Source organism: Hypomesus nipponensis, chromosome 5, assembly GCF_054491055.1.
Source record: "Hypomesus nipponensis isolate SF chromosome 5, ASM5449105v1, whole genome shotgun sequence".
NCBI lineage: Eukaryota > Metazoa > Chordata > Actinopteri > Osmeriformes > Osmeridae > Hypomesus > Hypomesus nipponensis.
The window spans coordinates 5,789,128-5,803,026 of NC_140365.1; the positions used below are offsets into that span (position 1 = coordinate 5,789,128).

Below are 13,899 nucleotides of genomic sequence, written 5' to 3' on the forward strand. Positions count from 1 at the left end.
ATGGTGGACAGATTTCTCCTCCAGAGGAATGGGTGCTACCTTCATCCATCACTTCCTAGGGTTGCTGATGTTTAGTTCAAGCACGGTGAGGAACAAGACATGCTTACACATTTACTACAATGAGTTCTGGTATATCTTTAACTTTACATTTAAATATTTTGTTTGAGTTCCAAAGGTTCTCAGTATGTGTGGAAAAGGCATGTTTTCAGAAGACCACATTAGTTTATTTACACAACCTAAACAAGCAGCTACAGACCACTGTTGGTAAGACATCACTTATAAACCTTAAACCCATCTGGGGTTACACACATAACTTACAACAGACTAAATTAGCATACAGATACCTTTGATGTAACAAAAGGCAAATAATTAAATCCAATCAATTACCCTAGTGACTCACGAAAGCAGTTCTCTGTAATGTCTTTTCGAAAATGATTTATTCTCCTTTCCTATGGTGAAGGAGTCAGCCAATAGTGGCTAGGACAGGGAATCGGCACTAGCCAATCCCGTTGCTGTTGCTAGGGATAGACAACGCAATACAGTACCAGACACAAGCTGAGTCTTGCATCTTTCACCATACATCTCCAACCGCAATACAAAACCTGGTGCAGGAGAGGGGGATTTTAGATGGATACTCTATGTCTCTTTAGCAAAGCACAATGCGCATATTGTTCAAATTAAAATGTCAAAGCAATTTATTTTGTTATTTAGGTAGTTGTGGTAGTGAGCGGGCTGAAACAGGCAGTTTGTATTATATTAATAAGCTGATAATTATGTAACTGTAAACAGTGTGCTTGGCTTTACTGTGAATAGAGATCAGACAGTTACACTATTCAACATCTATTTGTGACTTTCAATTTGATACTTTCAATGTTCAACTGCACATGAACACAAACATCATCTCTGCCACACATCTTCTGTTAGTCCATCGCAGAACAACTCGCAGACCAACTCGTTTTCTTAAGTGTACTGTGCGGATGATCATTGAGCAATGATTGATCTGCCAGTCACTCTTTACTTTTGTACTTTCAGACTTTGGGAAGTCATCACAGGGCTATCCCCCCTGTAGAGAGGAGGTGGGCGTGTCTCAGTCTGACAAGACCTTTTCACTCTGACACATAGGAAGAGCCTGCTCTTAATAGATTATCAAAGGTCATCATCTTTCCTAATATAACTATCACCCCACGCACACACAAACACACATACTCTTGGACTGTACGCATGCACACAGGCTCAAATATATATTTCACTTCACATCTCCAGCCGCATCACAATCGCTGGTGCAGTGGAGGGGTATAATGCTATTATGCAGTCTCACAGAGGTATATTTGTACAGCCGTATCTGTAAGCCATTTCCTGTCCCAGCAGGTGTGCGGTAGCTGAGACAGACATGCAGACAGACTCTGAGTCATCGTTCCCGGTGGAAAACCACTGCATGAGTCCGTCTGTCAAGTCGTGGCCCAGTGAAGGTGACCCCTGCCTCAGTCGGGTCACAACGGCATAGTCTGTCATCAGAGAGTGGCATTCCTGGCACTTCTCCATTTTTATCCTTTTTACTTTGGACCGAGCTCTGCTGATGGTGCAGTCTGGTTCTTCTGAGGTGAACGCGCTCTGGGCAAGATTCTCAAATGAGACAGGTCCAAGGGGGAATTGATTTGTTCCCGTGAAAAGAACACAATGTGAAGATACCGATTAAGATTCACCTTTTTTTTTACTTGTGAGGTGGAACAGTCAGGACGGTTGTTTTGGCTCCCTAGATGTGGCTGTGAAGAGGGTGTTGCAGTCCTGCGGACCGGGGGGCGTCAGAGATACTAATCTCCATCCTCAACATAAACGTTGTCTCCAGATCACATTAGAGCTTCCTGTTGAGAGCTGGCCTACTTCGGCCCGTCAGAGGAGGATGAAGCATGCTGAGAATGCGTCCAATCAGAGGGCGAGGCCGATTGCTACCAGTCTCCCACAGGGTAGAGACACACAGAGCACCACTCTGGCCCAGGGTTGGGGTGTCTGTTGAATGGATGGGATAGAGATGAATAATTTAGACGTGCATTAAATGAAAGGGGAATGGTGAGTCATGTTGTGTGAGACAGGGGGTGGGGGGGGAATGTCAACATGTTAAGTGGTTTGGAGACGGCTTCCTTGTCTGAAGTAGGTCTGTGTGGATCCTCGGGACAGATCCAGGATGTATAAGGGAGTGTATGCCCGGAATTTATAGAAGATCGAGAAACCGGGCATCTGTTTGAACAGATGCTCTGCACTAATTTTAACAGCTATGTGTTGTGTGTGCGAAATGGCAGTCTGGCTGAGACTTAGCTGTAGTTGGATGGCCCTCAACCAGAGATGGGAGGAAACCACCCCATTCACTGCTGCTGGTCAATCCATTAGGCCCCTAAAGTGTTCCTGTATAGGAACCAAATAACACCCCAGCGCTCAGATTTCTGCCCAGCGTAGCCAGAGAATGAGCCGGAAGCTGAGGGCATAGAGACTATAAATAGAAAACCCTTGCAGCCAAGCACTGACTCGGAGCATTAACGTGTGAATGAATACGTTAAGCTGCAACTGAGAACGGAGACTGATACAAAATAATTGAATGAATGTTGCAGATACAAGCAGCCAGCCATAAAACTATGGTTACAATGCCATGAGTAGACACCAGCATACATGTACCGCATTTCAAATTCTCTCATTTCTCACATTGAGGCAAGTTTGACAGACACGCCAGATCAAATTAAGTTTTTTTTTTTTTTATTCTTGGTTTGCATGGGTACAGCCTTCCAAATACAACTACAGATGACAGCTGAAGAGAACACACAAGCCCACAGCATCTCCAGATGACCCCGGCAGTGGGACTCTGAAGTTACTGTAGGACCTACACACACACGTCTAGGCAGGAAAGGCAGCATACAACATTGTGGATCCTTCTGACCGCATCACTGGAATGAGGAGGGTGTGTGTTTATATTGGGGGAGGGTTAACTGGATTTTTATTTTAGAAAAAGTGTGATCGACAGGAGGAGGAGATGACAGACCATGCACACACAAACCAGGCTGGCTCACTGCAAAGACAGAGGGAGGGAGGGAGGGAGCAGGCTAGCCTAATACCACCCTGGGCACCACTGCTAAAAAATGAGTGCAGGTTTTAGCTCTTCCACAAAAGAGCAGCATTGAGTGAGCTTCACTCTTCCTCCTTGCGCTCCGCGTCGAGCATGGCCTGGCTTTTCTTGGCGCCGATGACGGGGATGTTGATCTCTGCAGCCTTGATGGCCTGCTTGTTGAGGGGAGCCTCCACGGTCAGCACGCCCTCGGGGGACAGGGTGGACGCCACCTTCTCCAGGTTGGCGGTAGGGGGCAGTCTGGTGGGGCAGAGGGAAAACGGGCTCGATCAGGTTGCCGTCACACAAGGACGAGGGTGTGACGCCAGAGCGTCGACGAAAAACTACTTGTCATTTACTCAAGCGAACACGGCCATTATGCCTGCTATGGCCCCTAGGTGGCAGCAGTGTGCCATGCAGCCCAGCTTGAGGGATTCTCCAAGTGGGGCTGAAGCCAACATTAAAGACTATTAAACCAAGCTAGCAGCTACAGGCTTGGTCAACCTGTGGGATCCACAGTAGACAATGTATAATCCAAATCAACCACACGAAACTGACGTAGCCTGACAAAATCAACATCCATGTAGGGAATGACAGATTCTGTAGGGTCATAACTAATGAGCCATTTCTGTAGTTTTGATGATCTGGAGGTACTATGAAAAAATGGCATAAGGACAATTATACTCGCTCGTCATTGAGCAGATCTAAATCAATTTCAGCTGGATAGAGGTCAAGGCTGGTTTAATCCACCAGCTAACAGACTATGTATGAGAATTAACAATCGTGTATGACTTGTGTAGTGATGGTGTCAGACTACTCACGTGTATTTCCTGGTGAAGCACCTGGACACAAAGCCATGCTCGTCACGTCTCTCCTCGTGCTGGCCTGGGGACGACAGGAGTTAAGTGTCAACGCTGCTTCAGCATAGTGGTAGTGATCGGGCTGGCGGTGGATCAGATGCAGTTAATTGGTTCCCTTTTCAGCAGAACACATGTTGATCATCTCCCTCATCTCCCACAAGGGCCTGTACTCTCAGAAATGTACACCATGTGATGCCTGTGAAAGCTCCTGGACTACACGTCCTGGAGACGGGGGCATTGTTTAGCATCACACATGTTCCATATATGCCCGATAACAACCCCCCCCCCTCCTGGTATCTATATGCCCCCTTCTGAAACATGTCCAAGCATGATACTGTACATGTATGTGGCACCTATCAGCCCATCAAAGTTCCTACAGAAACATGCCAGTGCTGAAATACAGCCCCCCCCCTTACTGACAGATGGCGTTTGTTATGACAAAACAAAGGACGTCGCCATAAGTACGCCATGTCTCCCAGAGGAACATTAATAAAACCCTGGATTTAGACCAGCAGTCCATTTAAAGTAACAGAGGGACACTGACTCACATCTACAAACCCCTGCTAGGACAGAATGTATTACTCGGTGCCCAGAGACACCCCGGGGATTCACAGAGGAGTTTCACCATCCATATCAGACTCCCTGGTCTCATGAGCGGGTCCCAGAAAGTATTCTTCTCTACAGGTTCTTGAGTTTCAGCTACACAACTTTATGATCCTTTAGCTAAAGGCTCTTTACGGAGCTCTTGTTACTCTGGAATGTTCCGACCATCCCATCCATCAGGCAGATTAAGTCTCCTCCCGTCCAATAGACACGCTGTAACCGTTACGCACCCAGACTACCCTGCATCTACCTAATACATGTTTATTTACATCAAGTCTGAGTGTTCTCACAGCTTTCCACATCAGCACAAATCTTTTTCTAAATAGCAAGTAAAACTCAGCAAGGTAAGTATGACCCCATAGCAAAGAACACTAAGCAAAGGTGTTTAACATTAGTATGAACTCATCTGAAAAGGGCATCAGCCAAGTGTAAATCCAGTGTCATATTTAAAAGAAAACATAAAAAAGCAAGGGAAGGACTCACCAGTGATCTCCAGCACCCCATCCTTGGTCTTCACCACCAGTTCCTCAGGGGCAAAGTGGTTGACGTCCAGGCAGACCTTCCACGCATCCTGGGTCTGCTTGATCTCAGACATGCCGCTGCTCAGCTGGCGGGAGAGGGTGCGGCCGTAGGCAGGAGGGCCCTGGGCGAGCATCATGGGGTGCTGGCCCGCCATGCTCGGGTGCACCAGGGGGCTGGAGGCGTGGTGGTGCATGGGAGACATGCGAGACATGTGAGGCATCATGGTGGGAGGCATGATGGCATCAGGTCCCATGTGGTTGGGACGCAGGTAGCCCGGCCAGTGGCTGCTGGGGAAGGTGGGGAACTCCTCGGCCAGGGAAGGCATGCCGAAGGCCTGGTCGAAGATCCGGCTGCCCTGGTACCAATCCCTGAAGGGGTCCCAGCTGGGGGTGCGCAGGAAGCTGAAGGGGACATGTCTCTCAGTCATGGCTGCGGCTGAAGGGAACAGAAGATCTGGAGTTGAGCAGGAAAAAGAAAGTTGCTGGTTGCAGACGAGGGCCCTGTTTGTCTCAGTCAAAACCTTGCTGGAAAGTATGGACTGCTTCTTAGCTGAGGCCTTTTATACACAAATACCCCCACCCCCATCAACAGCACCCTCCCTTCTCACCCAAGACCCCTCCCCCTACCAGATATTTATAGAAGCAACCAGAAGGTCTATTCATGGCAGACGTAGCATTAGAATGGAATCTTAAGCATAGGCCCACCCCTCTCACAGAACTCTTTAGCCCTCCTCCCTACCTCCTGACAATTGTAATCCTTCCCTCCCCCTCCTCCCTAGCCCTGACATGATACAGGCCCAGAGGAATCTGGGAGCCTGCACTACGCAGACATGCTCAGCAGAACCAGAAACCCAGCTATAGACTCACATATGCCGTTTGTTACATGGGCTGGTAGAGGACACTGACGGGCAGTTCCAGTATGCCTTATACATGTGGCATTATCACTAGGATTTCAGGGAGGTAGAACACACAACACGTATAAGGCCCACAAAACGTCCGTCATACAAAACGTCCGTCATAGCACGGGAAAACAGACCCCAAAAATGGGGGTAAGTAAGTAAGATCTGAGAAATGAAGTAGCCTCAAATAGCGTTCACACCTTGGGATGGTTTTATGGTGCATTCAGATACAATTAGAGTATATAGAGTATATAATAGAGTACATTCAGATACAATAGGCATAGGTCGCTATCCGACCGAACAAATGCCTTGAAGCGATTTTAAAAATACAAGTGCAAATGCTTCCACTCGTGTTTAAGACCTTTCATCCGCTCGCATGGTAAAAACAAATCAGCTGAAACCAGAAAATAGGAAGGCTAAATAATAAGGCACTTTATCTAGCCTACTACTGAATGTGAAATCAACTTTCAAAAGCCGCTATAGAGCACATTGATTTCCCACCAGCCAAATAGGCGCATGATAACGACTATGAAGTAAAATGTGATTGCTGATGTCCACACCATATTCCGAGAGCTATTCTTTTTGCCATGCTAGACTAAATTATTTGGAAGTTGCCAGTGTTATTTTGAACGAGACGATTGCAATACACAAACAACCTTCGACACATCAAGCTTGCTTACTAAGCTCCATATATCATTTCAGGCTACATTTGATGTTTGTGATAAATGCCCACGTTACCTTTTTTGTCAGAAAACCTTTTGTGCCTCCTTGTTATTAGTTTAAATCCGTGTGATATGACTTTGAAACTTAGCCTTATATTCTGTGCACACAGGTGACGCTAATTAAATTCAATTAAGACGTAGGCCTAGTTGGTTTTATTTTGGCTAATATGTAGCCTTCATTCTGTCATTTTATTAGTAAGTAGATGTAAATAGCATTCCCGTTTAAACAACAGGCAGGGGCTCTCCTTTTATCTACAATTCTCCAGTTCCATACTAAGTATTTCTATTTTGTATCCAAGACTATTTTCGTGGAGTTATTCACGTTAGAAATAGTGTTTCATCAAAAACTACCGATTAGCCTATCTTTTGACTCGTACTTTGTAAATTTGGTGGATTGAATTTCCATTATTGCAGACCTATACACTCTGATTGCCCTTAGGATGTAGCGACAAATTCTGCATCCTTGTGCATATTAAGGAAGTTGCTGAACGGTCCTTGCATGTATGTGTGTTTTTGCAGAGCTTGGCAGATTCTTCATATGTGCGGGTCTTCATATCAATGTAACATGCGTGTGTCGGGCCAGAGTATGGGCTGTGGGCAGGCAAGCAGGCTGTGACCGCCACGGCTGTACCTCTCTCTGCTGACTCAGGACTGTCACACTCATGAGAGGTTGCCCCTCTTAAGGCCCTATGGCACAACGCCTCGCATCACCATGGACCTGTGAGGGACATGCAGATAGCATCGGACTAGATTACTCTCCGTGGCTTTAATGGACAAGTTGTATAATCTCAGATACAGGATAAGATCCGTATATGTTTATTGTTTGCACCTTCTGGCCACAGTAAATTCCGTGTTTTTGTAAAACTAAAGGGCGAATAAAACCACATTCTGATTCTGATTCAAACGTAGTCATGTTGTATGTTTGAATTAGGGGGTAGCTTGAATGTAACCACGGGACAGCGTGGGTTGCGGTGGAGGATTCCTTATCTATTGAACCAAACTATTGAACCAAATGGCTTGATTCACACCATCTGGCCACATGCTGCGATGCGTCGCCACAGCAGTGGGAGAGGAAGAACGGACAGTTTTCCAAAGACATCACATTTGGTCTCTTATCACGACTGTGTGAAAGCAAGAGTTGGGCCTATTCTCATTTGTATTTAATCACACTTCAGCTCTTTGTCTTTGATGTTTCTCTGATGGCCAGAGTCGTGTCCCTCCGCTGTGGTTTTAAAAGATTTGGACTTAGTATTTAAATGGGAAGACATCACACCTGTCTTTGAGATTCTGTTAACCACATAACAAAGGAAGGCTTTTTTCCTCCCCCCTTTTAGGACAATTGAACCAAATGGCCCTTTTCAAACCGTCTAGCCCCTGTGAGGGTTCATCACAATAGTTGGAGAGGAACTGACGAAGACTAGCATTAAAAGCTGTGTTTTGGTAAATATCCTACTGAACATCTTTCCATTTTCATATCATATTTTTTGTTTCACTACTTATATTTTGATTGAATCACTGATTGATTGATTAAATCATTTTTAGCGTTGCATGACTTCTGTTGATTTGTTTTGTAAAACAATTTAGCATTTGTAAATGGCAAACCTAATTAAAACTCATCCATTGTCTTCCAAAGGCATTGTATTGGTTCCTTTATCACAACTGGGTGGAAGAATGTGATGAGCCAATTTGAATTTGTATTACCTCACTTGTTCTTTGTTGTGGAAATGTCTCTTGTGTCTAGAGTAGTCCTCTGCTGCTTTAAAAGATGAGGCCTTTTCTATTTGAATGAGGGCCAATGCAATGTTGTTTATTTTACTTGTCACAATTCTGAATGTTTTCAGTGTGATTTACATTCACATTTAGTAGACGCTCTTATCCAGAGCGACTTACAGTAAGTACAGGGAGATTACCCCCGAGGCAAGTAGGGTGAAGTGCCCTGCCCAAGGACACAACATCATTCGGCACGGCCAAGAATTGAACCAGCAACCTTCTGATTCCTAGCCCGACTCCCTAACCGCTCAGCCATCTGACTGAGCATCTGATGCTGTGATGCATCTTTTACAGGTTTTGGTGTCGACAGATATAGCAGACACCATTCCAGACGTATTATTGTTAATACAGTAATTACTGAAATGTCCTCTGTAGGTATATTAGTGCAGCGTAGCACTGTGAGCAAGATTGAAGAAAGTTGCACATACAGATCGAAAGACAACACAGGAGTCATACTTTCAAGAGTTTATATTTATTGTCCAGTATAATAACTTGTTCACTAATACTAATGACTTTTATACAATCCAAAGGTTAGCGCTGTGGTACTTTAAATGACTGAACACTAGGTTTGTTGAATATCATAGTTGGTTAACTTTGTAGGTCACATTTAAAATGCAACAGCCATGGAGATAATTGTTTTTATCTCTAGGGAGACACGAGTGACATGAGGGTGGACCAATGGGACGGAAGACTGAGGGTGTTCCCTGATTGCATCGCTGACTTTCCTTCAGTTCAGACTGAACAGGAGAAGGAGACACCATGGGCCGACGGAGTCTGTGCTGTCAGGCTGAGGTCTGGACTGGACTCTGCTGGCCCCAGGAGCCCTCTGATAGGAGCACGGAGCGGGGGCTAGGGTGGGCGCAGAGTGGCCTAGGGCGGGGGGGCCCTGTGTCCCTCTCACACCAGATCACACACTGGTGCTATCCTGACCAGCTGACCGATCTTAAAGCAGGAGTTTGACATAGGGTTCTAGGAGCTATAAAAAGACGACCTCTGTAAGATTGAGACTAGCTTGTACCTGGATACAGGTAACAGCACAACATTTTGCATTAACAGCAGCCAACCAGCCAGGAATGGCAGCAGGCCTGCTGTAGGCTGTGTGGATCAGTAGTGTTTTACAGTACTAGTTGTACAGTAGGGCTGTAGCTGAGCCTTTTACAAGCCTGATGAATCACACCTCCAGGACAGCTACCCCAGCTCTCACCTCTCCTCGGAGACAGCAAAAGCCTTTTTCTCAAATAAAGGGGCGCATATAACTGCATATTCAAATATGTGAATACATCTGCAGCTGATTGCTCAAGATTAAACAGGACCCTCAAGACTTGATCAAGTCACTTAAATACATTTCATGAACATAAATATATGAATAAATAGATAGATACATAAATAAATAAATAATCAAACATAAATAGATCAATAAATAACTGCGTTTCAAATGTAAACCCACACGAGTGCATGGATGTCTGTGTAGACTGTGCAGTAGCAGGGGCAGCCTGTACTGCGGGCTCCACAGGAAGGAGTATTCACACAGGGGGAACTCCTCCCCCTAGCCGTGACACACAGGAAGGAGTATTCACACAGGGGGAACTCCTCCCCCTAGCCAGTCCACAGACGGGACGTGACACACAGGAAGGAGTCTTGACAGTACATAACACGTCACTTTTTCTGTCCCCTTTGCTTCTCTCTATACAAGTCAGTAGGACACAGGTCAGAGGGGGGAGAGATGCATCCTGGGATCTGAAGTCGTGGGTTTTGTCACCCAAGCAGCGGCCTTTCTCCTGATGCATCATGCTAAGTAGCCATCTAACGATAAGCCTCCTCAAATCACATGAATATACAGTGCATAGTTTACAAGCCAGAACTTACAGTTGGGATCTATACAGCTTGACACATATCGTACATCTTTAAAAAAAAACGAAACAAATCGGCAGTTCCTTGGTTGCGTCCTACAAATTCATCGCGACGTTACCTTTGTTCTCGCTTTCGTTGATCTCTCGGTTCCTTAGAAAAGAGCAGTCTGTGGGGGGATGATAACAGGACCGAGGAAACATGAGAGCTCCTCCCTCCACGTCCTGTCTACCACCAGGAATAATGGAAGAGGCGCTGTGGCTGGAGTATCTTTGTTTGTCTTTGTTGTGGGTTTTCTGTTGCCCGCTATGTTTTTGGCCATGGAAGAATATTAAGAGAAAGTGCTCATAGATTTGTTCTTTAGGCATGATCAATATATTTCTGACACCTTCGCTAAACGTGTCTTTACACTGCTTGTGTGTGTGTGGCATCCGCCGATATCAACATATTCCAGATGAATGCGCTATATTGGACGTGTTCTCCTTGATTCGAGCTCAGTACTGTGGTAATTAGAGATTTGGGGAAACAAGAGCAGGCCCAGCTACACCAGGGCCTGTATGTGGATCTGTCAGGGGGGGTTTGAATACATAACGCCTGAATAAGGGTTCCTCTCGGCCTCTTCCCTCGACCTCTTCCCTCGGCCTCTCCCCTGAGCCTCCTCTCTCCGGGCGCCCTCAGAAGCCGGGGCTGTCGTAGCTGCTGCGGCTGTAGTAGCTGTGGTTGCGGCTGGGGCTGCGCGAGCGGCTGGGGCTGCTCCTCCGGCTGTAGCTGCTGTAGCTGTCGTAGCTGCGGCTCCGGCTGGAGGGGGAGGGGCTGCTGGCCGAGCTGGAGGAGGAGGGGCTAGGCCGGTAGTACGGGATGGGCCGCTTCCGGGCGCTGAGGGGGGGGGGGGGCAGAGGGGGGTCGAGAGGGGGAGGAGGTTAAGGCGTGGAATTGGAAAACGCGCTGACAGGTTAGTGTGAGAAGGACCACCGCTCTGATAACTGCCCCGAGAGCAGCTCTGTTGGAACGCCCCGTTGCTGCTCAGCACGGCCCAGCGGATCTTTACTACGACCAGCGCTGCTTTCGGTTTTCCAAGTACTCTCAGGTTTGTTAACTGTAGAATGACCTTGTGGAATTCCGGGACATGTGGGAGGTGTGTGGGGTGAGTGGACTGGAGCTGATCTCAGGGCAGATCTGAGGGGGTTTCAGACAAGGTGCTGCAGTCAGACTGACAAGTGCTGGAAGAGAACGGCTGCTTGTGTTAGAAGATGTCTAAACACACACACACACACACACACACACACACACACACGCTGTACACGCAAATGGGTTAAAAGCATTAAATGTTGCTTTTCATTAGTTAGCGGGGCTCCCAAACAGAAATATGTTATCACCTAGAGGAGCAGATGCAAGTTGAGATGTTAAGATGCCGTGAGCACAGAAATCCAGTGGAAACCAGTTCAGTCAGACATAGACACTATCAAGGTAGTTCAGCTTCCTGATCTAATGTACTGCTGAATTCACGAGCTGTGTTAACTGTCGCTAATAAACAACCTTGATAGCATTTCTGCCAAAGACTAAAACCCCCAGTGTAGCATTAGTAGTACATATCGGTGACAGCGGCGTGAGTGTGAGTTTATTGAAGTAGATTTCCAAAGAGGAGCGTTAGAGAGCAAGAGAGCCCGAGGCAGGAGGACTGCGTTACTCTAGAGGCAGTGTGTTCACTGGCTGCTATGCTTCACCAAGCTTCAGGAGACGAACTAGTAGAGTCCGGCTGCACGGCAACTGTTACCACGGTAACCTTGCCGGCACCTCAGCAACATTCCGCTGTCTTGCCATTGAGGGACCTTCACACGGGAGCGAGAGAGCAACATTTCACCTGTGTTTTATGGAGAAGAACTGGCACAGGAAATATATCGGAAACATATTACTTGTCCATTTACTCCGATCTTTTTCTCCGTAAGATGTTACGGCAGTAACTCAATTCATTTGTACCGTTTAGAACACCTTGAATGGATTTGACAATACATGATAGATAATATAGGAAGTCACATTCAACGTGTATTGGAGACATCTTAATAAACTCTCCCATAGATGTCACCATCACCCTTTACTGCTGCTACCATAGATGTCACCATCGCCCGTTACTGCTGCTACCATAGATGTCACCATCGCCCTTTACTGCTGCTACCATAGATGTCACCATCACCCTTTACTGCTGCTACCATAGATGTCACCATCACCCTTTACTGCTGCTACCATAGATGTCACCATCACCCTTTACTGCTGCTACCATAGATGTGGATAACCGAGGATTCTTTCTCATACATAAACATTTGATAACATGACGTGTGAACAAAAACCTGTAACAGTATAAAAACCATGACATGCTGGTACCAAAGTGTCTGGTGAGGTCTGGACAGGTGAGGTCAGGTCAGGTGTGGTCCGGACTATAAAGGTGTGGTCAGGTGTAGAGTGGTCAGGTGTGGTCAGGTGTAGAGTGGTCAGGTGTGGTCAGGTGTGGTCAGGTGTGGTCAGGGGTGGTCAGGTGTGATCAGGTGTGGTCAGGTGTGGTCAGGTGTGGTCAGGTGTGATCAGGGGTACAGTTGTCAAGGGTGGTCAGGTGTGGTCAGGTGTAGAGTGGTCAGGTGTGATCAGGTGTGATCAGGTGTGGTCAGGTGTGATCAGGGGTACAGTTGTCAAGGGTGGTCAGGTGTGGTCAGGTGTGGTCAGGTGTAGAGTGGTCAGGTGTGATCAGGTGTGATCAGGTGTGGTCAGGTGTGATCAGGGGTACAGTTGTCAAGGGTGGTCAGGTGTGGTCAGGTGTGGTCAGGTGTAGAGTGGTCAGGTGTGGTCAGGTGTGGTCAGGTGTGATCAGGGGTACAGTTGTCAAGGGTGGTCAGGTGTGGTCAGGTGTGGTCAGGTGTAGAGTGGTCAGGTGTGATCAGGTGTGATCAGGTGTGGTCAGGTGTGATCAGGGGTACAGTTGTCAAGGGTGGTCAGGTGTGGTCAGGTGTGGTCAGGTGTAGAGTGGTCAGGTGTGGTCAGGTGTGGTCAGGTGTGGTCAGGTGTGATCAGGTGTTACCTAGTGATCCTGCGAGCCTCCATAAAGCTGGGGGAGTCTCGTCTCCTCTTCCTGATGGGTGAGTAGCTGCGGGAACGTCTCCGGGCGCGGCTGTCCTCGTCAGAGTGGTGAGGGCTGTCTCTCTCCCTGCGCGCACACACACACACGCACACACACACACACACATTACCATCAGCCTCAATGGCATCAGGCTGAATGATTCCTCCAAACACAGTGGTTCTCTGGCGGTGGGCGGGTGGGCGGTCGGACCTCGCGTGGGGGGACTTGGCCTTGCTGGGGCCTCTGTCTCTGGAGGGCGAGCGTGAGGACGAGCGCCCGCTGCTCCACGAGCTGCTGCGCTGCCGGAGGCTCAGCCCGCCTCGTGACTCGCTCTTCTTCCTGTCGGACGCGTGGCGGTGGCGGCCCGGCGAGGCCGAGGGGCTCCGGTGGTGGCCCTGCCCCCGGGCGCGGTGGTGCCGCTTGGACGAGTGGCCTCCTTTAGTCCTGGTGGAGGACGGGGGGGGGGGGGACGACGACAT

The 13,899-nt window shown here is 47.6% G+C and overlaps 2 protein-coding genes across 6 annotated transcripts in view; both read right to left on the minus strand.

Moving 5' to 3' along the window:
• Positions 1–2,723: 2,723 nt before the first annotated feature.
• Positions 2,724–6,792, minus strand: hspb1 (heat shock protein family B (small) member 1). 2 transcript variants are annotated; one of them, XM_084697563.1, is made up of 4 exons: positions 6,713–6,792; positions 5,038–5,529; positions 3,913–3,976; positions 2,724–3,352 (listed from the first exon to the last, which is right to left on the minus strand). In XM_084697563.1, the coding sequence occupies exons 2-4, from the start codon at positions 5,501–5,503 to the stop codon at positions 3,175–3,177; spliced, it is 708 nt and encodes a 235-aa protein (XP_084553689.1). In that variant the 5' UTR covers positions 5,504–5,529; positions 6,713–6,792; the 3' UTR covers positions 2,724–3,174. The 2 variants fall into 2 exon arrangements, with proteins under 2 accessions (XP_084553689.1, XP_084553690.1); XM_084697564.1 differs by having other exon boundaries at positions 5,038–5,511; positions 6,713–6,752.
• A 2,127-nt stretch (positions 6,793–8,919) lies between these two features.
• Positions 8,920–13,899, minus strand: part of srrm3 (serine/arginine repetitive matrix 3) — a 53,869-nt gene continuing 48,889 nt past the window's right edge. The window contains exons 12-15 of one of the 4 annotated variants that reach the window (XR_014755138.1): positions 13,631–13,864; positions 13,382–13,507; positions 12,039–12,143; positions 11,101–11,190 (exon numbers count right to left, since the gene is read on the minus strand). Coding sequence is in view for 3 of the 4 variants with exons in the window: in XM_084697981.1 (XP_084554107.1) it covers positions 10,989–11,190; positions 13,382–13,507; positions 13,631–13,864 (562 nt within the window). In the remaining variant the exon portion in view is untranslated. Of the gene's footprint in view, positions 11,191–11,246; positions 12,196–13,381; positions 13,508–13,630; positions 13,865–13,899 lie in introns of those variants that run through there. The other 3 variants (XM_084697981.1, XM_084697982.1, XM_084697983.1) reach the window with 3 other exon arrangements.